At 39.1% G+C, this 25,627-nt stretch overlaps 1 protein-coding gene across 1 annotated transcript in view; it reads right to left on the bottom strand.

Moving 5' to 3' along the window:
* Positions 1–1,351: 1,351 nt before the first annotated feature.
* Positions 1,352–25,627, bottom strand: part of LOC144657846 (scavenger receptor cysteine-rich domain-containing protein DMBT1-like) — a 31,014-nt gene continuing 6,738 nt past the window's right edge. Inside the window, 15 exon segments of the mRNA XM_078518207.1 lie at positions 1,352–1,970; positions 2,131–2,587; positions 6,216–6,761; positions 7,128–7,802; positions 9,701–10,025; positions 10,138–10,175; positions 12,602–12,973; positions 13,713–14,255; positions 16,121–16,795; positions 18,222–18,334; positions 20,792–20,920; positions 20,922–21,093; positions 22,420–22,959; positions 23,788–24,462; positions 24,986–25,234. Of these exon segments, the coding sequence (XP_078374333.1) occupies positions 2,283–2,587; positions 6,216–6,761; positions 7,128–7,802; positions 9,701–10,025; positions 10,138–10,175; positions 12,602–12,973; positions 13,713–14,255; positions 16,121–16,795; positions 18,222–18,334; positions 20,792–20,920; positions 20,922–21,093; positions 22,420–22,959; positions 23,788–24,462; positions 24,986–25,234 (5,357 nt within the window). The 3' untranslated portion in view covers positions 1,352–1,970; positions 2,131–2,282.

Raw genomic sequence — 25,627 nt, 5'->3', positions numbered from 1 at the left:
CAGCTGAAGCAGGAACCCATGATAGGGTGACTTTGTATTAACGATATGTATTTTGTTACAAGAAAAAGAATGCGCCATTAAAAGGTAATTTCTACATGACTGCTGGCGAAGAAACGTGGCGTAATTCAAATACCCACCGACTTGGCCTATTTGTGTTGTGAAGTGTAATATTATTTTTAGAGCTCAATTATTTTGGTTCATGATCAATTGTTTTTAATTTTGTAGCTTTCGTGAGAATCTCCTGATTTAAGAGCCCGACAGCCCGCACAGAGATTTAAAGTTGTTTATCTTTAGTTTATAAAGAGCTCTTGGCTCTGATCAATATCCTTCTTCAGTGGATATGTTTGGGTTAGTGATCGAGTTTAGAGTCCATGGTTATAGTTTAGCTCACACAAGAAGTTTCTAAGTTTAGGTTGTGTTGGTTATTTAGTCAGGTGTTTGTATTTGAATGATTCGTTCCCACGGTAAATGAACTTGAAAATTTTAGCTGACCTTGATGTGGACCTCCATAAAGGTTCCTGTTATAGTTTCGTGTCCTATTAGTTTTAATTCTTCCGATTTTGTCATTGGTCGTTTACTCTTTATTCTGGTTTTGCATGTAGGTCTGTTTGTATTTGCTCTTTCAAGGCGGGGCTTAACACAAAGTTCTTTTATAAAAGGAATAAAAGAAAGAAAATTATTTTTGGAACACCAACAGACAGTTGACCCCCACGCAAGAGCACTCCAGGTTGTAAGGGGGACTAACTGGTGTCCGTCTACCAATTTTAAACCCTAAAATTTACACAACACCCCTAAACATAGATTTATGGGACGAGCTTAGGGTTTTTGCATTGCTTAAAAAGCGAACGAGATATTTCCAAAATAACCATGTAAAGCGGAGGAAAATTACTATAAATTTCACTCAAATTTACGTTAAATTTGGTCACGGTCGCCCACTAGAGGTGTTCGCTTACAAGGGGTTCTGACTATAGGGATTTGACAAGCAAAAATGTAGTAGTTTGTAAGAAGTGGTTGTAACTATTTTTTTTTCACACTGTCTTAGCTGTACTGTAAAGTAGCTCCTTTTTGTAAAGTTAGTTATCTATATTCTGTAATCATCGTAATGTTGTATGTTTAATGTTGTAAGTACTTGAAAATAAAAAAAATAAAAAATAAAATAAAATAAAATAAAAAAAAGAAGTGGTCGCGTACGAGAGGTGGTCGCATAGCTAGGTAGAGACGACTGTAATATAAAGAGATTTAATGCACGCACGGAAAGTTCAATGACCAAGATAAAGCAAATCATCTCAAGAACGCCGCAGCCCGTGTGGAAACCAGCTGTGGAAACCAGCCTTTACCCAACATCTTACTATTTCCTTGACTTGATTATTTTAATGCCCAGAATTTCACAAAATTAAACATGTAGACTGTAAGTTAACACTAATGTAAGGAACACGGCTTCCTGGTTTACGTTTAGCTTTTTTCCTCCGATTTTTTTGTTTTGCAATCTCTCACACAACTCTGAAATTTTCTCTTACATACTCTTAATGCATGCCACAAATTACGGCACGAGAAAATTCAACTTAAAACTGATAAACCTATCTTAACATAACGCAAAGACTGGAATAAGGATCGCGAGGAAAAACCGCTCAACTCGTAGAAAAACATGTTTCCTTAAAAATGTCACTGCAGTATAATTACTTACGCTTGGTCGAGCTGCCACGTACTGCACGAAACTAACATACTGGAAGACTAATGTTAAGGCCTTAGTAGACGTAATTACAGCGGACAATAAAGATACATATATTTTTAGTTTTCAATTTTCGTTCTAATTGATTTTTATTATATCACTTTCTAGCACTGTTCTGTGGATAATTCAGATCCACAGTGTCAGCTGTAAAATACGAAAGCAATAATATCGTGATTTGTCAGCTTAAAAAAATTATGCTTATAACTTACTACTACTACTACTACTTCTACTACTACTACTACTACTACTACTACTACTACTACTACTACTACTACTACTACTACTACTACTACTACTACTACTACTACTACTACTACTACTACTACTACTACTACTACTACTACTACTACTACTACTACTACTACTACTACTACTACTACTACTACTACTACTACTACTACATACTACTACTACTACTACTACTACTACTACTACTACTACTACTACTACTACTACTACTATTACTACTTTTTTTACACAAGTACTGTTGCTTGTTGTTACACTAAAAAACTACATTATACAAAATCTCAAAATGTTCGATTCTTTCGTGATCTTAGACGCACTCCACGCCTGCATCCTCGCTGTGCCCACAGTTTTCCCGTCCCCACCCATTATGAGTACAGTCAAGTAGCGATGCCTCTGATCCTTGACAGTTGACCTCGTCCATCCAGATGGTACCAGACCCCTGACCGTACTTTGCACCACGAGGAGCGGCGGTTGCACGAGAGAAGCCGAGCTGACGACACACCACATTAGCATCATTGATACCCCATCCATCATCGCACACTGTGCCCCATGTGCCATTGTAATAAACTTCAACACGGCCATAGGATGCTCCACCATTGACAAGGCGAACAACTACATAGAAAAATTGAATTAATGATTGGCTTTTTAGGCGTATTGTGTAATTTCAGCTTTCGTAAATGTAGTTCCCCTATGAAATAAAAGGACAAGTGTAGTGTATGGGTTATTGCGCAGTTTATTTACGTCGGCTTCCGAGCTAACGTCAATTAGATTTGCTACACCGTGCTGATGAGCCCCAATAAGAGCGAAACAGCTGTCCGCGGTTGCAATCCTGCTCTATCAGTTCAGGTCGTCTTGGTGTCTCGCAAAGTCTACTTTTCACGTAGTATGATCAGCCTTGCGTATTGTTTGTTATTATTTCATATTTTTGCTGATCATATCTCTAAGTAGATCCTACGTTAGCAATATTATCGTTTCCGGCCCTTTGCTGTTTCAGCTAATTACGTAAATTAGTTCGGACAGCGTGTTGGCCGCAAGCGTTCTCTGTAGCGTTTAATTTTCGTTTTCGAACGGCGAGTTGTTGTTGTTGTTAAGTAAAGAAATTTGCAGTATTCTTAAAGAAATCAATCTCGAGCCCAGAGTCCGTCTAGTCTAGTCGGTCAGCGGTACGGGACGGACTCTGGGAAACTGGAATTGATCAGATCAATTTCAGGTCGATTTCAGGTAGAACCTTGGTCTTCCAGTTTTTATTGCGCATGCTCTCAGGTCTAAGCGGAAGTAAATTTCCCAGAACGGAAGTAAATCGAGAAAGTTGAACTATTTCTAACACAGTGTCGACAGAACTGGTGTTTATCGAAGCAACAAAAGTAACAAAAACGTTCTGCAGTTAACAAAAAAGAGAGTTAACAAAAGAGGGTCTGGTGTTTTGATTTCCGTTAGTCTCTTTCTTGAGCATACTGCTATATTGGTTTTAAATCAAAGATCTTGTTTGCCTTCCAGGATTCCGCCTGTGAAGACTGCGTGCGTGTGTCAGATGTTGTTTTGCAGAAGACGGCGAAGACATTTACATAATGCACAACGCACGGACAAGCTATTGTTCTGTTGATAAAAAGTTTTGTTTGGCGACTTTCGTATATTTCAGAGGCTCTCGCTGACAGCGCATCTCTTCATGATAGATTACATGTTTTCGAGCAAATATTTTTTCCTCGTCGAATGGCGATAATATTAATAAAGACGTGAAAGGCCACACCAGTCAACGCTATTCAAAAGGTGTAATTAGCATTTCGGCGACTCAGCGCGTGCACGTAATTTACGCAATTCACGTGCTTTTTTTCAGCAAAACAACAACGCGTAATGTTCAAATTCTGCGTTATTAGTTATTATTTTAAATAAAGCACTGTCTGCGATATTCAGTTTTTCAAACATAACGGAGATTTGAATGAAAACAGTAGTTCTAGCGAGATTTGTAAGTCAACTATAAATTGAGTTTTTAATCGACCTTGTCCTTGGTGACGCCGTCGTTGTTGTTTTAAAACTCCGTTCAGAATTATTCCGAATTTTTTGATTTCAAAAATGGTAGAATTAGAAAATACTTCATTTATGTAGCGCCATATCACGAGTTCTTAGTTGTTTTACAAAATTAAGGTGATACATCTCAACATTTGGCCATGGAAAACAAAAAGTGTTTTTCCAGGGTTTCCGGTTGGGTTTACTTCCGGGGAGGATTTTCAGACTTCCGTGTTAATTTCTATTGTTCTGTGAGGACCATTAGGCAACTGAATTAAAATTCAGTTTCCCAGAGTGAGTCCCGGCGACCCTACCGCTGACCAACCGCTGACGGACCGAGGAGCCGGGGGTCACTCTGGGCTCGAGATTGTAAAGAAATCTGTTAAGTGCCAGGCACTCACGCGAAAAAGGACTGGACGCTATATGACGTCTCGTGACGTAAGCAGAAAACCATGTGCTCGAGCGAGCAAGCGAACGAGTTGAAAATGTAGTCAAGGAGCTTAGTTTATGCTGATAAATACACGGGAAAAACTTCAACAGTGTGTGGATTTTCTGTGTAACATTGTTGGTGTTTGTTTTAGGCTTGCTCTCGAAAACTGAGATCTCAAAAACAGAGACCTCAGTATTATTGATATACAAAGATATACAAAGAAGTGTTGGAACATTTGTTTTGACTTGAAAGCTACTTGTGAATTAATTGATTCCGGTTAACTCCTGGGTGTTTATAAAACGAAGAGCAAGTCCGAAGTCCCCCTGAGTTTTAACTGAAGACCTTGTGATCTAAAACGAAGATCCACTGAAAACTAATAGCAGTGGTTGTTCTTTCAGTTACTATGCAGTCATTGACGCATGCGAGCTGACCTCTACTTAAAAGAGACTCAGTGAGAACGGAAAATTCAGGCATGGACAAACAAACCAAGCGAACGGTTGCGGAAAGCGCTTTCAAATTCACTTCAAAACGGTATGTTTAGTTGGGATTAGCAGGATTAAGGTCGCGGGGGATACCAACAACATGAATAAATTCATGAAGGGAAATTTTGCTTGACCTGCATCTTTTAAAACGCTTATTTCTCGGCTGTTATGGGTGCGATTAAGCTCAAAATTTACAGAGACATAACGAAATGATGAAAGATTGTGAATGTCATCTTTTATTTGGTAGATTGCATTTTACGGCGATGTTATAGCCTCGTTAGTGCCAAATTGGGAAAAACATGATTTTGTGGCAGAGTTTGCGCAACGAGTAGAAGACAGCACACTGCGATTTTGTCAAAAACTAATCAGTCAATACCTCTAGAGTGTCATAACAGAAGCAGATTTTTTAATTTAAAGTTTGCCAGCAAGTTATGGCGGTTTAAGTGCGCAAATTTGAATTTAATGTCTTCTACCTCTTTCTAAAAGCGCTCTTTTAAAATTCCGCTTCTGTTATGACACACTACAGTATTCATAGTTTACCTATCTGCAGTGGCAAGTCATGAAGTTCTGTATCCGCGCTGTATTCTCTGCCACAAAATTGTCGGAAAAGTCCAAACTTTGAGATTTCCGAAGGTGTCCCGACCTAAATACGATCATTTTGCCAAGGAGAGATGTAATTATGGTAATTATATTCCACGCTTTTATGGTGAGAACAATGCGTTTTCAGAAAGGACACGATTGTTTATGCCGAATATTTTTGTGATTACTCTGAGTACACTAGTTGCAGAAATAGTCAAATTTAAATAAAAATAAGCTCAAAGACTTCCTACAATCTATATGAACGTATATCGCTAAGTGTTGTTTTAAATTGGTTAAAATATCAAAGAAACAGGGATTTTTTACAAATCACGCGCACGCGCCCATATTTTTCTCCAGTCATAAATATCTCGTAAAGTTGTCGATGTGAGTCGTTGTACTTCGTGCATACGCTTTAAATAAATGCATAATGATGAGCCTAAGGTGTCCCCCGCGACCTTAAATGTTCACTCCTAATGAGTATTAATTTTATTTTAGACCACGTGATGTTACCCTTGAGAATTATCTCTTTCAAGTTTAAACAAATTCTCTTGGAAATAAATGAATAATTACCAGGTAGGCAAAAGAACAATTCTCTGGAGAACATCGCATGATCTGAAATGGGCAATTTATACCTGTGAATACGTAGCTAAAGAGGTCCATTTCAAAATTTGTATTTTTGTTATTAGGAGTAAAAAAAGTATTACAAAACTTATTTAAATATAATTGTAATTATTTCTAAACTAACCCGGTTTCTGTATCACATAAATGCTACTTCGGGACTCAACACTAAACACTCCGACACTTGTAGCCAGGCACATGTAGGTCCCATTATCTTCCAACTTTAAAGGTCTAATGATAAGGCCCGCTTTTGACACCTGACTCCGTCCAACTGGCAATGCTGCTCCTTGTCTTTTCCAGCTGATGACTGGTGTTAGATCACCAGTGGCGCTGCAGTTTAACGTCAACGTTTCGCCGACATATGCAACAACTTTCACAGGTGGCTTAACTGTGAACTGCGGCAGCGAGACGACAACAAAGTGTGTTTTTCGCACAACACTTCCTAACATGTTAGTCGCAGTGCACAGGTAGTTGTCAAAATCAGCTTTGCGGACGTCAAGAAGTTTGATGACACTGTTGTTGTACTGCACCCTCCCATGTGGTAACTGACCAAATGACTTGCTCCACGTAATCACAGGTGGTGGATGGCCAGTCACGTGACAACTTGGGAGAGTGACGTTACTCCCTTCAGCGGCATACAGAGGTCCCGGATCAAGAGAAATTCGAGGACGAACTGTAAGAAAGTAAATCATTTTTCATTATATTGTTTTTATCCTTCTCTAGCCAAGGCATTTTTTTTCACATCCTGACATCGCAAGTGAGAGAAAAGAGTTCTCAAATGACTCAAATGGTGTATATTAAACGACAACACTTACTTTCTTAAGACTGTCTAAAGCAAACAACACAATTAATATTTAACAGGTTTTTTAAAAGTGTATAATTCCACTAAAGTCTTGTTTTCGCACATAGAAAAAGGTTTTCGAGTTATATTTGAATTTATGTTACAGCCTGGAAAATGCGAATGCTACTGTACTGAGGAGTGTAACGCTCAGGACGAAAACAGAGTCAAATTTGATTCAAGATGACAAAATAAACTTACCGTTGACTACTAACTGCGCTACGGTCCGAGCCCTCCCAAGGATGTTTGTTGCTGAACACTGATACAAGCCCGAGTCATTTCCGGTCACGTTCTTTAACTGCAACTTTCCTTCTGAAACTGCTGACTGAATTATTTCAGACCGATTGTCTAGTTTACTCCACACTACTGCAGGCTCAGGAGTACCGCTAGCTGAACACTGAAACGAGGCTGATCCACTTTCGTTTACTGTCAACGTCACAGGAGAAACAACAACAGCAGGAGATGATATCATTTCACAACGCTCTCCTTTACTACCCGGCATGCCTGCGGGTCCTCTGTCTCTTTTTGCACCTTTGGTTCCAGTCTCTCCCTTTAATCCCGCAGGTCCCATGATGCCTTGCTTGCCGCTCTGGCCTGGCGATCCCATAATGCCTTTATCTCCTTTGTTTCCAGTCCTTCCTTTCTGTCCTCTTCGTCCTCGGGCCCCTTTGTGTCCTCTTGGTCCAGGTGGGCCGGGAGGGCCTGGGGGACCTGACGAGCACGTGACACCCTTTGTCGGACAGAGATGTGCTCTCCACTCTGACAAAAGACGTTTATTTATTTTGATCGTCGTTTCCGCTGAACTTTTAACTTCCGTCGCGGTCTTATTTGAGTCAGCATGACGCTTGATTCTACGGAGTTTATGGAATTGCATTTCTACGAACAATAGGAATTGAAGCAGTATTTTAAAGAACAGGTTTTTACTTTACTCACATAAATATATTTACTTTTTTACCCGTTTTTATTATGTAAATAGCTCTTTTTTTAACTTTTCTTAACTTTAAATTATTAATTGTAATAGTTGTATAATGATAGGTTTAAGTTTTTTTTACGTTTTTTCTTAGTCAGGTGTCCACAATTAGTAGAGGGGACTTTTCCCCTCAGCTAAACATTTTTAGACACGGAAATAAAGTTTATTATTATTATTATTATTATTATTATTATTATTATTATTATTATTATTATTATTATTATTATTATTATTATTATTAAAGCATGGAAACAAACTATTCCTTTCACAGATTAACGTATTTATTCGAATAAACGCCTCCCTCAAATTAACGCCGCCCTCAAAAAGCAAATGCAGTATTAATCAAGTTTGAGCAAGCCTCAAAAAACATATTTCCCTTGATTGTAACAATGTTTTAAGATATTGAAAATGACTTTTAAGACAAGCATTAAAACATTTTTCTGTTTTTAAAATTCAAATGTTCATTTACCATACTATTGTTAGCAAATAATAAATTGAATTTTAAATAAACGCCTCCCTCGTATTAATGCCGCCCTCGAGAAAACGCCGCACTCGAATCACGAAAAATTTAATAAACGCCGCGGCGTTTAATCGAAAAAAACGGTAGTGTCTTTAAAGCTTTGCTCGTCATCAATGTAAATTTTGTCCTCTTTTTGAACAAATAGAATAAACTGGAATAACCTCTGGAGAACGCTTTTGTCGATTTTACAAGCCTCAGCATCTTTCACCTCTTCAGTTTTAAACCTCACGACGACTGAGACATAGGGAATTGTTGCGCATGCAAATGTTTCGTTCCATGACAGACTAAAAATAGAAAAGGCTGTACATTGTAATGAAATTCTTATGTAGAACATGTTATAACTCAATGAAAATTTTGTCAGACTGATTTTTTCGTTACTTTTTCAAAATACTATTTTCTCTTTACACTAGTGTTATGAAGTGAAATATTATTTTTAGTGCTCAGTAATTCTAGTTCATGATTGTTTATAATTTTGTAGATCGTGAGAATCTTGAGATTTAAGGTTCCGGTAACCTGCACAGAGATTCATAGTTGTTTATCATTAAAGAGTTTTTTGGCTCTGATCGATAGCCTTTTTCGGTGGATATGTTTGGGTTAGTGATCGAGTGTTCGAGAGTTTATCTCACACAAGAAGTTTCTAAGTTTAGGTTGTGTTGGTTATTAAGTCAAGTGTTTGTATTTGAATGATTCGTTCTCACGGTAAATGAACTTGGAAATTTTAGCTGACCTTGGTTTGGACCTCCATAAAGGTTCCTGTTATAGTTCGTGTTCTATTAGTTTTAATTCTTCCGATTTTGTCATTGGTCGTTTACTCTTTATTCTGTTTTTTTTCATGTAGGTCTGTTTGTGTTTGGAGTGCTATCTTAAGTAAGTCTCGGGAATGTCTAAAGTTTTCCGAGGTCACAGAGATTCGAACCCAAACATGTCTACAATTTTACTATATAGAGTGTAGAAGCGTTGTAGTAGTGAGAAGCCAGACGCAAGAAGAAAGAAAATAAAGAAGAAACTCAGAAGATCTGCTTACAGACCTGGTTACCTCTAGCCGAGCTTTTCCCCCCTAAAAACACTATAACACTAGTGTCTGTACTTGAAAGGGAGATAACTTGACCTGGTACTTCGGCACGTTTATTCGGTATTTGTTTTCAGCCTAGCCAAATTCTTTACTACATTTTTCCAGGAGCCATAATCAATTATGGCTCCTGGTTTTTCATCATAACCAAATAAACTCAAGTAGTAGAAAACTGGCTGTTCATATATAATTTCTAGCTTGTAATACAAACTTACCAGAAGCATCCTCGAAAATCTTTATGTCTGCGTCGTCTGACAGTGGCTTGGCCTCCGCAACGCTTTCAAGAGCGTTTATTCTGTTCTTCTGCTCGTTTAACTCCAGTTCCACTCTTATAAACCCGACGCAGTAAAACACCATAGACAACACAGAAATGATGGAAGCAAAGGAGGGCAAGTTTTGCTTTTGAACTGCCATTTTAGTGATTTCAACAATCGTACACGCGGTTCTGCTAGCTTTGTTAAATGAAGGCTTCACCTCGATATGTGATACCAAGATCACGAGTGTGGCATGGGCTGATAACTTGTCAACTGAAATCTTCTGCTATTTATAAAAAACAAGAGCTCAAATTCGTTTTGGATTGGAAATCTTGTTTGTTTTAATTTTGAAATGAGAGTACATGTTGAAAGACTTTATCTTTTCTAGAAAAGATAACCTGATTGTCGGCATTTCCGGAGTACAACACAGCAGCATCTATAACCATAATATAGGAAATCACTACCATTAACATTAACGTACAAATCCGATCAGACAATCACATGCATTATCAGATCTGTACTGTTGCAGGCAGTCAGCAAGAAGTTTTGCCTGATTGTAGACATATTTCTTGTTTATCAACAATCACTTGTGTTTATTTTTGGGGGATAGATGAAGAAGTGCAAGACACTTTTCAAACTTTGAACAAAAACTGACGTCTGCCGTGCGTATAATGTGTTCCAAAATTCACTCAACTAGGGCAACACAGTTCAAATCAATTTTGAAACATTGTGAAATTCTGCGGCTTCTTAATTTGGACTGGGAGCATGAACGTGGAAGTAATAACGCTACCCAAGAATTAAGTCTTTGCGTCCCGGCCAGGGCTTAGGAGACTTAAGATTTTCTTTGTGAAAAAGTCTTGTTGATCATTGTAACTCTACTTTTAATACATTAAATTTGCATAAATACAGAATGCTAGTCGTTAATTGGTTGTTAAAGTGAGATGAAGGGTCGGAAGGTGTATCTTGATCTCATACAGCAGCAACACAGCAGCATCTATAAACAACACAGCAGAAAATGTTTAGCTTAGCATTATTAATAGCATTTTAGGTACTTTAATTGTGTCCCCAATTAGCTATAGTCCATAAGGGCTAAACACATAGACACAGAAAAAAAGATCTATTCAGGTTAAAAGGGGGCATGCTACTTCAAGTAAGAAACTGTTATTTCCTGATAAAAAATTCGACTTTTTGGTAACCGTTAACTCCGTAGAGAGGTGCACAAGGCAGCATGTCCAATGCTGTGTGCAGACTCTCAAAGAAGATGTCAAAGATCCTGTAAGGTGAACTTACCAATGGGAGACGTAACCAGGGGTACAACGAAAACGCTTTCAGTAAGGATAACCTTAAACACAACCTGAAGCAGTGTGGTATCAACCCCAAGAACGGGGAACAATTAGCAAATGACCGGCCTAGCTGGAGAAGTGCTATCAATACTGGTGTGGCGCACAGTGAGCAACAGAGGGAGGAACACAGGGAGAAACTCCGCTTGGCAAGAAAAAGAGACAACAAAATGCCAGATTAGTTCCAACCTCTACTGAATTCAGATGTCCAGTCTGTCAGAGAATTTGCTCTTGGCAAATCGGATTGCATAGTCACCAACGAAGCTCGTATAAACCAATTTAATTTAATTTAATTTATTCACTGCCGAGTGAACATCATACTCGTTATGAGGGATTGCCAACAACAAACTCAGGTGAGGCAACTGGTCCTGTGTAAAGACTGAGAAGTGCCGCCTTCCTACTCCCCAAAACAGATATGTCCAGCATTTAACGCTTATGAGATGCATGCTCTATATAATAAGCCGCAAAATGTCCTCGCTGATAAAAGTTCATCAAAATGACATAATTCTCTCAAATATAAAGTAGTTGGAAAATGGTCAGCAGGACTCCTTCATTTACCTAGATAAACTCACTACGGACAAGTTTCAAGCAGACTTTTCATGTCTGCGGTAATAGGATGTTGCTAAGAAGAGGAATTGGGAATGGAAAACGGGGAATGGGAAATGGCGAAAGAGAAGAAGAGGAATGGGAATTGAAAAGTGAGAAATTGAAGATTGGTAATGGGAAAAAATTGAATAAGAATTTCTTCAGCTGTAATCAACCAAACTTATATATGCTATTTACAAGGCTAAAAGGTTAAAACGTTCGGTTTCAACATTTTAATATTTAACCTTTTAGCCTTGTAAATAACATACATGCAATTTTCTGTTGTTTTAAAAACAACGCTAAATTCCTCTCAGACGTTTTCGGAATTGTAATAAATGTTAATTTTTACCTGCAGCATTGCGTTGCAGATCATTGCGTTTGATTCGTATACAGTACATGTAGCTGAGATGTAGAATATAGTACTGTCCTGATAGACAGTGTGACTCAATGCTGCATATTAATAAGACGAGTGCTGGGCCTTATTTTAAAGTTTCTCAACACTTTTAGCTGCCAGTGAAGTCAAAAGTGACGTCATCGTGGTGACCTCTATAATACGGACACCTCTCTAATACGGACCCTTTGCTTTGTCCCTTCCATGTCCGTACTAGAGAGGTTCAACTGTATTTTGTGGATAAGTCAGATCCACACTGTCAGTTGTAAAATACAAAATTAATAATAATTATTAATTTTAATTAATTAACATGTAAATATAATCCAATGGGCAATAAGAATTTAAAACAAAATAAAAACGGTAAAATAAAATACAGTGGCCTTTCTCGAGCTTAAAAAAATTATGCTTATAAGTTAAAAGCTTCGGTAAAAAAAGGACGTCTTAAGAATACTGCAGAGATGAATACAGAATACAGCTACTGTTTTTATACAGAATGCAAAACCTCAGAATGTTCGATTCTGTCCTGATTTTAGGCGCACTCCACACCTGCATCCTCGCTGTGACTACAGCCACCATTCCAATCGCGCCACCCTGCATGTTTACAGTGAAGTAGCGATGCCTCTCCTCCTTGGCAGTAGACATCATCCATCCAGATGGTACCAGACCCCTGACCGTACTTTGCACCAGAATGAGCGGCGGTTGCACGAGAGAAGCCGAGCTGACGACATACCACATTAGCATCATTGATATCCCAGTAATCATCGCACACTGTTCCCCATTTTCCATTGTAATAAACTTCAACACGGCCATGGGATGCTCCACCATTTGCTAAACGAACTATAACAAAAATGAAATATGAATTTATTATTGACGTTTTCGGCGTATTATGCACGTTCAGCGTTCTTGGATGTTGTTCCCCTACTAAATAAATGAATAGAAACAACCTACAGCAAAAACAAAAAGTTCTAATAATCTCAAACAATTAGAGAAGAAAGAAAGCAATTAATCACAGCCTGAAATGGCTTGTAAAAAACCACTGTCCCCGGCCCTAACTCTTAGAAATAATTGAATACCAGACGCTTTCTTTAGACTCTCTAGCATGCTTCATGACTTTTATCCTAAATGTCCAAATGTCAATCAAGTGTAAAATGCCAAGCTCTCAAAAATTTAGGAAACTTATATTGCATTACCACAACCTCAGACAAAAGAGATAGGAAGCTTTGCACTTTTGTTTCCCCCCCCCCCCCCTTATTCAATGTTGAGCTCTAGTAAAAAGGGGGGTGGGGTGGGTGGGGAGATCTTAAGGCAGTACAGGAATGGGGATTGCTGAATTGAATTGGAAATTCTCTGTAATCGGGTATCTTTTTACAACCTTCCCAACTATATTTGTCTGGGGTTGTAGGTCGATTCCGGTTCCTTTCCACCTGCCCAAACCGATTTGCTAAATAGCTTCGAACTTGAAGAAGAATGCAAACACGCATTCCCTCCGCAGAAATATCTTGTACAAACCCAGTGTCAATTTTTCCCATCTTTATACACCCATACCATCTTTGTAAACTCAATAAAAGTTAGACATATATAAAACTAAAAGAATGCAAAGAACAAATAAAGGAATGTACAGTATTTCAAAAAGTATTTGCGTATACGCAAAACTAACCTGTCTGTATAACTTCAGTGTAACTTCCATACTCAACACTAAACACTTCTGCGCTTGTGGCCACACAGATGTAGTTCCCAGCATCTTTCATTTGTAAATTTTTAATAATGAGCGCCTCTTTTAAAACTTGACTCCGACCAACTGGGAGTGCTGCTCCTTGTCTTTTCCAGCTAATGACTGGTATTGGATCACCGGTAGCGCTGCACTTTAACGTCAAAGTGCCACCGAGATACGCAACAACTTTCACAGGCGGCTTAACTGTGAACTGCGGCAGGGAGACCACAACTAAGACAGTTCTCTTCACAACGCGTCCTAAAATGTTACTCGCAGTGCAGAGGTAGTTGTCAGAATCAGCTTTGCGGGCGTTAAGAAGTTTGATGACACTGTTGTTGTAGTGCACCCTCCCTTGAGGTAACTGACCAAATGACTTGCTCCACGTGATCACAGGTTGTGGATGGCCAGTCACGTTGCAACTGGGTAGAGTGACGTCACTTCCTTCGACGGCATGATGAGGTCCCGTATCAAGAGAAACACGAGGATAAACTATAACAAAGTAAAAAAACTTTTTAGTATCATAAAATCGTTTCTAGCCCGTGCACTTTTTTTATTTACATCCTTAGACAAGAAGAAAGAAAAGGAAAGACGGCGCAAATTGTTGCGGGCCCAAGAGGGGCCCGCTACCCTAATCTTGACAGTGACCGGCGGATTGCGTATCACGCGTGCGCGCCACGTTTATAACAGGGCAGTTCAAAACCCGAGGTTGAAAATTTCTGCTTTCACCAAGAACGATCAGAATGCGAAAAATGTGTCAATCGCTAAGCAGTTTACCTCTGTCAGGATGCAGCTTCCGCGGGTTTTCCTTCTGAGAAGATTGCTTCAATGTTTACGAAAGCAAAGCGTTGAAATGGGGGAGTTTTGCTTCGAATTGAAGCCAAATTTTCCTCTCGGATTTTGAAGAACGATCGTAACTTGTTGTTTATTTATGTAACACAATGGAGGATCATTCGCTTGTGTTTGGGGTTCGAACAAAATTAAAATGCAGTGTTGTCTGCTCCAGGCAAAGAAATCGTTGTTGTAGATTGTAAAGCCGCACTTGAAGGATTCTGCGTGCACAGTTTCAAATCTGGAGAACTTTTCGCCTCTCCGGAGAGAATGAAAACAACTGAATAATAAATGTTCATTTTTGGGTAACAAAGTGTTCCCATGCTATCTCGCGAGCTGCAACTGCGTATGCTGAGTGTGTTAACTGTCTATGACGAAACTGTTCGGTGTTTTTACAAGAAGGAAAAGATGTTTATTTCAAAAGATTTTAGCGTATTAATGACCATTAATGAGTGAGTATTTGTAACTGTAACACTTAACTGCGCTTAAACATTTTCTTGCCAAGACGCTGCCTACAGGCTACAGTGCAATACTCTTATTTTAGCTAAGTTTGGAACGCGCGACGTATTTTTGTTACGCGTTTATACCAGTTGAACATACATTGAAATTGCACGTTTTTGATACTTCTGATACTTTAGAAACAATCCGCTGTAAAGGATATTTATTTTGCAAAAATAAATGGTTTTATATAGCTTGTCTCGTAAGTCTTTCGCAGCTTCCGGTGTAATTCCCTTCAACGATTACTTCCGGTCACATTTTTGCGGGATCTCAGGTCATGCAAGCGCCGTTACATCGCCCCTTCCAGCATTGCTTCAAACTAGTCAAGAAAATTTTCCCCTCCCTCCACTCCCTCCGTTCTGTCGTTGTTGATTTGGGTTGGTGGGTTCTCCCTCACCTTTACTAGCTTTCTATCCTTGATATAAAAAATAAACAGCCACATCCGTGGCCAAAATCTGCCAAATAGTAGTCGTGTCTTTTATTATCCCAGCAAACAGAGCTTTAATGCAACACATACACACTTGTTTATATGCATAGCATTTAATCTAGGAGGAACAGGATACATAAATGTCCGTTATTTACCCGGTAATGTTCTTGAAAATTTCAGCCATTTGTAACTCCACCTTTTTGAGATATCGACAATATTGAGTGTTTCCTTTAGAAATGTAAGCTTTCGGTCCTGCTCCTTGTCCTATCCAGTTCAAAGGCATGCAAACTCGCTTGAGTACCTCCTCTCCTTCCATGACCCCTCACAATACAACTCTTCAGTCTATCAAGGCCCGCACTTCCTAGCCCGTACGTTGTTACCCCTAGTATATATATACTAATAAGAGAAGCATTTTCAAGACCTAAGCCAAACAATACAATTATTTAGCCAGCACTTTCTAATTCCACTTCGGTCTTGCTTGTGGTGTATTCGAATTTTTGTCGCTAATATGCGAATAGGGATTTTTTTATGAAAGATCTTGGAATAATGCTCAGGATGTAAACAAAATTAGGTTCTGTTCAAGACGACAAAACATACTTACGGTTAACGACTAACTGCGCTACTTTCCGAGCCCTCCCAAGGATGTTTGTTGCTGAACACTGATACAAGCCTGAGTCATTTCCGGTGACGTTCTTTAACTGCAACTTTCCCCCTGAAACCGCTGACTGAATGATTTCGGACTGATTGTCCAGTTTACTCCACACCACTGCAGGCTCAGGATTACCGCTAGCAGAACACTGAAACGAGGCTGATGCACCTTCATTCACTGTCAACGTCACAGGAGAAACAACAACAGCAGGAGATGAAATCGATTCACCAGGTTCTCCTTTATTTCCCGGCATGCCTGCGGGGCCTATGTCTCCTTTCTCACCTTTGGTTCCAGTCTCTCCCTTTAATCCCGCAGGTCCCATAATACCTTGCTTGCCGCTTTTTCCAGGCGATCCCATAATACCTTTATCTCCTTTATTCCCAGTCCTTCCTTTCTGGCCCCTTCGTCCCCGGGCTCCTTTGTGTCCTCTTGGTCCAGGTGGGCCGGGAGGGCCTTCGGGACCTGACGAGCACGTGACACCCCTTGACTGGCAGAGATACGCTCTCAACTCTGATAAAAGATGTTCACTTATTTTGATCGTCGTTTCCGCTGTACTTTTAACTTTCGTCGCGTTCTGATTTGAGTCAGCTTGACGCTTGATTCTATGGTCTTTATAAGATTGAATTTCTGCAAAAAAAGAAAGCATTACTTTAAATATGGAAACAGACTATTTCTTTCACAGATTAATGCCTTTTTAAGCTTTTTTGTAGTCGATTCAACAAAACCTCGGCATTTTTCCTCTTCGCTATTAACCGCGACTAAAGGTGGATTTCCACTGACGCGTAAATATTTACGTACGTAAAACGTGCGTAAAAAAAGATACGTAGGCAAATTTCCACTGTCGCGTAAAAAGTAATAAAAAGCGTTTCCTTTTTACGCGCGTTGAACGTGCGTAAATGCCCGCCATACTAAATTATCAAGTTGGTGAATAGAGTGCGTGATTGTCGGCCATATTGGAGAAGTGAAACAATAAGTTGTTTTTCCTTTGGGAAAAAATCATTAACATTTTTATGCAAATATCTTGTTGTTTGACTCTTCCAACATGACTGCCATGAAAACACTTTGTACCAAACGCTAGAAAAAGAAATGCGTGAATATGACCAAGAGGCATTTTATAAATACTTCCGAAAGGCAGCATCAAGTAAAAGAGGATTTGAGGCGACCTTCCCGGATTCCCGGTTCAAAGTCTACGTGACCTAACGCCAGGCGTTTTCTTTCACTACTGCGTTCGTGTAATTTGGTTCTGTAGCCAGTTCTATAGATTATTTCTTGAAATGTTAAGACTTTCTCGATGAGAAGTGTTTTTACATCTGAATGTTTTCCCAAGTAAATCGATGGGCGATTTAAAACAAAATGGTTTTCCACATGGTAAGTGGTGTCATGTGACGAAATCCAAAAGTATGATTGGGTAAATCGTTGCGTAACCGCAGACAGCCGCGAAAAAAGTTGAACTCGGTTCAACTTTTTTTTAAAAAAAAACAAAATCGCTACGTGCGTAAACGTGCGCGTCACAGGCGTAAATACCTGAAAAAAAAACGTGGCATTGGAAATTGGACAGCGTAAATTCGACGCACGTGATCTCGCGCGTAAAATTTCATTTTACGTACGTTTATAATTTTTACGCGCGTTAACGTGCGTAAACAAAAACGCGACAGTGGAAATCCACCTTAAGACAGACAATCGATGTTATGTTACGTATAAACACTTTCATTCCAGATTAAAAATGGAAATGGAAAAATAGATCATCATTATACTTTGTGTAACGAAATGAACATGTTACAACCTATCGAGGGTTTTATCGAACCGATTTTTCTTTTACTTGTTCGAATCCCTTTTTTCGCTTGAAACGAGTGCCTGCATTTGAAGGGAAAGAACTTGACCTGGTAACCTTCGGTTTTGTTTGCTGCCGACAAATCACGTTCATTCGGTATTGTTTTCAGCCTAGCCAAATTCTTTACTACTTATTTCATCAGGACCACCTAAACTGAAGCCGGACTGTACATGTTATGATTTTAATACAAATTGTAATTTCTAGCTTGTAATACAAACTTACCAGAAGCATTCTCGATTATCTTTATGTCTGGGTCGTTTGACGGCGGCTTGGCCTCCGCAACGCTTTCAAGAGCGTTTATTCTGTTCTTCTGCTCGTTTAACTCCAGTTCCACTCTTATAAACCCGACGCAGTAAAACACCATAGACAACACAGAAATGATGGAAGCAAAGGAGGGCAAGTTTTGCTTTTGAACTGCCATTTTAGTGATTTCAACAATCGTACACGCGGTTCTGCTAGCTTTGTTAAATGAAGGCTTCACCTCGATATGTGATACCAAGATCACGAGTGTGGCATGGGCTGATAACTTGCCAACTGAAATCTTCTGCTATTTATAAAACAAGAGCTCAAATTCGTTTTGGATTGGAAATCTTGTTTGTTTTTTAAAATTTTGAAATGAGAGTACATGTTAAAAGACTTTATCTTTTCTAGAAAAGATAACCTGATTGTCGGCATTTCCGGAGTACAACACAGTACCATTCTGTTGTCTGTCTGTTGTAGCCATAGAGCGGTTTTCACTTGAGTGTCGAAAGTTAATTGCGTTTGCTTTGGTTTTGCATTGCTACGCTTAGTGATTGGCTCAAAAATCTCGCGCCACTTTCTCAGCCAATCAGAAGTAAAACCAAAACCAATCATGACTCGTTCGCGGACGTTTTCCCGCGCTTCGTGCCAGCTACATGTATTTGCTTCGAGTTTTGATTGGTTCACTGGATTGTCTGTGTTCTTTGTGATTGGCCAGAGTAATTACTTTGGTTTTGGTTTTACGACACTCAATTGAAAACTGCTCTATGTAATATAGGAAGTCACTCTCAATAACACCGGATCGAGTACAGTTGCAGGCAGTCAACAAAAATATTTGCCTGATTGTAGAACTATTTCTTAACAACAATCACTTTTTGGGGGGGGGGGGGTGGATGGCTGAAGTAGTACAAGACTGTTACGAATGGATTCGGTTTGGTGAAGTAAACGTTTACCAGACTGAACGCAGGATTCTCGGTAACACAACAATTTTACTCAATTTCAGCTTTAACATGTCGCACCCTTCGACAATCCACTCAAAACGCTTCTCGTATAAAGTTCTTCTCGGAAAGTCTCTGTCACGTGACCTAAACGAAAGTCTTATTACATTTTGAGTTATTACATTATGCGTTAGAAAATTTATTACATTTTGCGTTAAAAAGTTATTACATTAGGCGTTAACAACTTTATTACATTTTGCTTCAATGCTATTACATTTTGCGTTATTATTACATTTTGCGGCGATTGTGATTACATTTTGCGTTAGTATTACATTTTGCGGCGATTATTACATTTTGCAGCGTAACAAGCGCTCGTCTGCGCTTTACTTTTTCCTGGCCAAGAGAGGTCAATGGCTTTTTTTTCTTTCTGTAAGCTGTGAATTTCCGTTTAGTTAATAAAACGAAGCTTGTTACATTCAGATTCGAGTTCTGTACACTTAGCTGTTAATCAATCATCACGAAAATGAATAAATGATATTGAATCAAACTAAATTAAAAACGATCGATAAAAATCGATGATAATCGATGACAGTCGATGAAAATCGATGATGTTAAAAGTCACAAAATTTTCCGTCATCGATTTCCAATATCAAACGATTAATTGGCATCGATTATTATCGATTGATATCGATTATCGGTTCAATCGATTGGTCAGGCCGGGAAACTGTTTGTTTTGATCTGTGGATCAAAAAACATTTCTTCTGACTGGTACAGTACAGTGGCCTATCTCGAGCTTAAAAAAGTTATGCTTGAAAAAGTATGAAACCAAATTGTTTGCAAGGCTGGTACAACGGCAGGAGGGCAAGATTTATTGGCCAATATTTCAACTAGCAGAGCTAGTCTTCTTCAGGGCCAGTACTTTAATATAAGCAAGATAACGGCTCTAAAATTTGAATTTGGATAATACAGTGTGGGTTTATGTTTAACTAATACAAGCTATATAAAGATATACGGTGACAAGATATATAAACATGTACAACGCGGAAAATAATAATAATAATAATAATAATAATAATAATAATAAAATTGAAAAAAACAAAAATAATGAAATTGTCAATGTTCATTTCTACGGTTAATACCATTAGGCGCAAGTGTTTGGCCTCTGTGTATCAGGTAGGCCTATCTAGCCTTTCTGCGGGATGCATTATTTGTCGGTTGGAGTTCCAGAGGAATGAGTGTCATGTCTTGGATAGAGTGATCAGGTAGATTAAAATGCGTAGGTACTGCTGCTGAAACGTTAGCGTGTCTGGGATTGTTCGTGGCTTGTCTATGTTCAGCGAATCTTTCACGGATACTACGTTTAGTTTCCCCTATGTATTGTTTCTTACATTTGTTACATTCTATCATATAAGTTAAGTTCGAAGATTTACAAGTTATGCGATGCTTGATTTCCCGCACTTCTCCTGTGTTGTTGAAAGTGTATGTTCTTCTGAAAAAAAATATGCTTATAGGTTAAAAGCGTCGGTAAAAAGTAAGTCTAAAGAATACTACTACAAAAAATCTACATTACGCAAAACCTCAAAGTGTTTGATTCTGTCGTGATTTTAGACGCACTCCACTCCTGCATCCTCGCTGTGACTACAGTAATGAGCACTATAATCCTGGCCCCACCCTTGATGAGTACAGTCAAATAGCGATGCCTCTCCTCCTTGACACTGGACATCACGCATCAACATGGGACCACCCTTGACCGTGCTTTGCCTTATGAGGAGCGGCGGTTGCACGAGAGAAGCCGAGCTGACGACACACCACATTAGCATCATTGATATCCCATCCATCATCGCACACTGTGCCCCATCGTTCATTGTAATAAACTTCAACACGGCCATAGGATGCTCCACCATTGACTAAACGAACTGTTACATAAATGAAAATTAAATTAAATGATTAGCTTAGTGTAATTTCAGCTTTCGTGAATATTATTTTCTATTGAAAAAAATGTATAGAAACAACCAACCAAATAACCAATCAGGGTCGGCCATTTTGATCAAGGAAGACTGAAAATAAGTCCCAGGTTTATAATACGGCTTACATTAGTTGCGTCAAGACAAATTGACGACGTGCATAATTTTACTCTGGACATTCAAAATCATCAAAAGAGAGTTTCTTAATCTTTTCTTTTCTTTTCTCTGATGATTTGTTGCCATCTTTACTAAAGGGACAGTGAACTTATTTTTCTGAAAAACATTTTGAACTAATGTTTTGTGCTTTCAGCCTGACATATACTTATGTACATTGCGACCTACAGTTATAAGTAGTAAATGAAAAAAATTAAAGTCTCTTCGAGATACCGACTTTTTTGCATGAAGTATGAGTCGAAGGTTTATCCTGTGCATTGTTCTTCGAACTTGTCATTACAGTTTCTATGTAGTTTAGTTTAACAATTTCCTATCTTCGTGGAGGAAATGCAGCCATCTTATTTTGTCAAAAATGGCTCGTCCGCGCCGGGTATTTATACATATTAACATTACACAAATAAACAGTGCAAATTTCACCGAGATCTGACAATTTTATACTTTAAAATTGCAAGGACCTTTTGAGGCAGTCGATTACGGCAGCGAAATTAGCAAACGAAACAGCAAAATATGCGTTCGACGCTTTGTTTTTGCGACGCCATATTTGAATTGTTATAGGTAGACCGCTGTTCAATGTGTTCAAGGCCGTATCGTTACGATTGCTCCACGAAAAAGCTCCTAAGCTAAAAGAAGCCCCCATCTCTTGCATTTGTTTTAACTTCAATAATATCTTTGAAAAGAGCGAGTTTTTTGGTATGGTTTATTTTTGACGTTTTTAATTTTTAAACGATGTAAATGCTAGTGATTATTTGTTCGTGTTTTAGTTACGCAATCCATTGTTTGTGCGACACTTTTTATAGATCGCCTTTCAGACACACGTGCGTTGAGATAAGAAAGCTGACATGTCACTTTTAAAATTGTTAAATAACGTTTGTAAATGTGACAAGTCACGTTTTTTCCACGAGATCGCAAGTGATCACCCACAGCGGAAAGTAATCCCTTGAGAAATTAAAACAGTCCCTTGAGAAATTAATAAAGTCCCTTGAGAGTTAACAAGAATGTCCAAATTTTGCCCACATAACCGCTATTCTCCTACTTTCGCTTGTAAACAAGCCAAAAAAGTCGAAAAAATACGCACAGTCTATCTGAATACTCGCCCTTGCATACCTTTTCGAACCTCGATGTTAGTCACAGTTTCGACGCGAGACACCTCTGCACTTGTGGCAACACAAATGTAATTCTCCTCGTCGTTGGTTTTTACGTCTCTGATAACTAACGCGCCATTGATCTGTTGGCTCTTTCCAACTGGCAATGCTGCTCCTTGTCTTTTCCAGCTGATGACTGGTTCTGGGTCACCAGTAGCCCTGCAGTTTACCGTCAAAGTCTCGCCAGAGTCTACAGCAATTTTCGCGGGTGGTTTAACAGTGAACTGTGGCAGGGAGACCACAACTAAGAGAGTTCTCTTCGCAACGCTTCCTAAAATGTTTCTGGCAGTACACACGTAGCTGTCAGAATCAGCTTTACGAACGTTTAGAAGTTTGATGACACTGTTGTTGTGCTGCACCCTCCCATGTCGTAACTGACCAAATGACGTGCTCCACGTGATCCCAGGTTGTGGATGGCCAGTCACGTGACAACTGGGTAGAGTGACGTCACTTCCTTCAACGGCGTACAGAGGTCCCGGATCAAGAGCAACACGAGGACGAACTGTAACAAAAAAAATGAAAATAAGCTTATCAATGCAATATTTTCCTCTTTTAGCCTGGCCACTTTTTTATTCACATCCTGAGACAAAAAGAACTAAAAAGAAAGATGTCGCAAATTTTATGTATACTTATAAAATAAACGCCACACAATGCATGCAGAGGCGATGACATTTCCAAGGGGGTCTTAAATAGTTTTCAGGAGATTTGTCAAAAAATTAACGTATACTGTTCGAATATACAATTTGCTGATCAGATCCATCAGGATCCGGTTCTTTGTATTGTCCTTTGGCCATTTCTCAAGTTAAAAGTGTTCTCTGAATGACTGTTTAACAAAAGTTGCTTTATCTTTTAGCGTGACATCTGGTATAAGCCTAATATACGACATACCATATTTCTCTTCGTGCGACTGATGTCAAACGCACACAGGCCCACTGTAGAAGATGTCTGTTTCCCTTATCTAATAGAACTCGTCAAATATAATTTGTATCCTTCGTTTATATTTTGTATTAGTCCTTTTTAACTTCCCGGGAGTATTTTGCTTTGTGTTCTTCGCGGCGATTTATTCCTGTAGTTAGTTCCCAGTTCCATTCAGTCGGTCGGTCGCCGTCAAAAGAGAATTTCCAAGACCTTAGCCAAACAATACAATTACTTAGTATACTTAGAGTATTATAGTTTCCACGCGGATATTGAATTAAGCTTCCAAGATATATATATTCGGGTTTTTGTCGTTAATATGCGAATAGGTATTTATCATGAAATATCTTGAAATATTAAACGCTCAGGACGTTAATAAAATTGGATTCTTTTCGAGATGACAAAATATACTTACGGTTAACGACTAACTGCGCTACTGCCCGAGCCTTTCCCAGGATGTTTGTTGCTGAGCACTGATACACGCCTGAGTCATTTCCAGTCACGTTCTTTAACTCCACCTTTCCTTCTGAAACTGCTGACTGAATGATTTCAGACTGATTGTCCAATTTACTCCACATTACTGTAGGCTCAGGATTACCGCTAGCAGAACACTGAAACGAGGTTGATCCACCTTCATTCACTGTCAACGTCACAGGAGAAACAACAACAGCAGGAGATGATATCGATTCACCAGGTTCTCCTTTATTTCCCGGCATGCCTGCGGGCCCTGTATCTCCTTTCTCACCTTTGGTTCCAGACTCTCCCTTTACTCCTGCTGGTCCCATGATGCCTTGCTTGCCACTCTTTCCTGGCGATCCCATGATACCTTTATCTCCCTTGTTTCCAGTCCTTCCTTTCTGTCCTCTTCGTCCCCGGGCTCCTTTGTTTCCTCTTTGTCCAGGGCGGCCGGGAGGGCCTGGGGGACCTGACGAGCACGTGACACCATTTGTCTGACAGAGATGCGCTCTCCACTCTGATAAAAGACGTTTATTTATTTTGATGGTTGTTTCCGCTATACTTTTAACTTCCGTCTTGGTCTTATTTGAGTCAGCTTGACGCTTGATTCTATGGAGTTTATAGGATTGAATTTCTACGAACAAAAAGAAAGCAGTACTTAAAATTCGGAAACAAACTATTTCTTTTACAGATGAGTGACCCTAAAGCTTTTTTGTAGTAGATTCTCTTGTCGATTCAACAAAGCCTCGGCATGCTATTACCCGCTACTAAGACAGACAATTGATGTTATGTTACATGTAAACACTTTCGTTCGAGATTATAAATAGAAATGGGAAAGTAGATCATCGTCATACTTTGTGTAACGAAATTCCTATGTAGAACATGTTACAACCAGTCGAGAGTTTTATCGAACCGATTTTTTCTTTTACTTGTTCGAATCCCTATTTTCGTTTGAAACTAGTGTCTGCATTTGAAGGGAAAGAGCTTGAACTGGTAACCTTCGATTTTGTTTGCTACCGACAAATCACGTTCATTCGGTATTGTTTTTAGCCAAGCCAAATTGTTTACTGCGTATTTCATCAGGACCACCTAAACTGATGCCGGACTGTCCATGTTATGATTTTAATGCAAATTTCTAGCTTGTAATACCAACTTACCAGAAGCATCCTCGAAAATCTTTATGTCTGCGTCGGCTGACGGCGGCTTGGCCTCCGCAACGCTTTCAAGAGCGTTTATTCTGTTCTTCTGCTCGTTTAACTCCAGTTCCACTCTTAAAAACCCAACGCCGTAAAACACGATAGACAAAACAGAAATAATGGAAGCAAGGGAAGACGAACTTGACTTTTGAACTGCCATTTTGGTAATCACAATAATTTGCTGTTCTACCTGACTTGTACTGGCTTCAACTCGTTATATGATACAAAGATCGCGAGCGTGGCTTTAATTGCCAAATCTTCTGCTATTTATAAACCAAAAGATTAAATTCGTTTTGGATTGGAAATCTCATTGGTTTCAATTTTTGAGATAAGAGGATGTGTTGAAAGGGTTGGAATTTTCTAGACAAGACAGAATTGTCGGTATTTCCGGAGAACAGAAGCATCAGCTATATAGGAAGTCACACTCACATGCACTAACATCGACATAACCTGCGATCAGACGTTCTTTTTTTTAAAAAAAGGGAGAGGAGTGAATTGGGGCGGAGGGGGGGGGGGGGTGCATGATCTAAGGTTAACATAAACATAAACACTAACAGTAACGTACAAATCATATTACCAGTCAACAAGAATGCTTTCCTATTC

The sequence above is a fragment of the Oculina patagonica genome, chromosome 6 (genome assembly GCF_052425735.1).
Source record: "Oculina patagonica isolate OP01 chromosome 6, crgOcupat, whole genome shotgun sequence".
Lineage (NCBI taxonomy): Eukaryota > Metazoa > Cnidaria > Anthozoa > Scleractinia > Oculinidae > Oculina > Oculina patagonica.
This window is presented reverse-complemented; position numbering and strand designations above follow the sequence as displayed.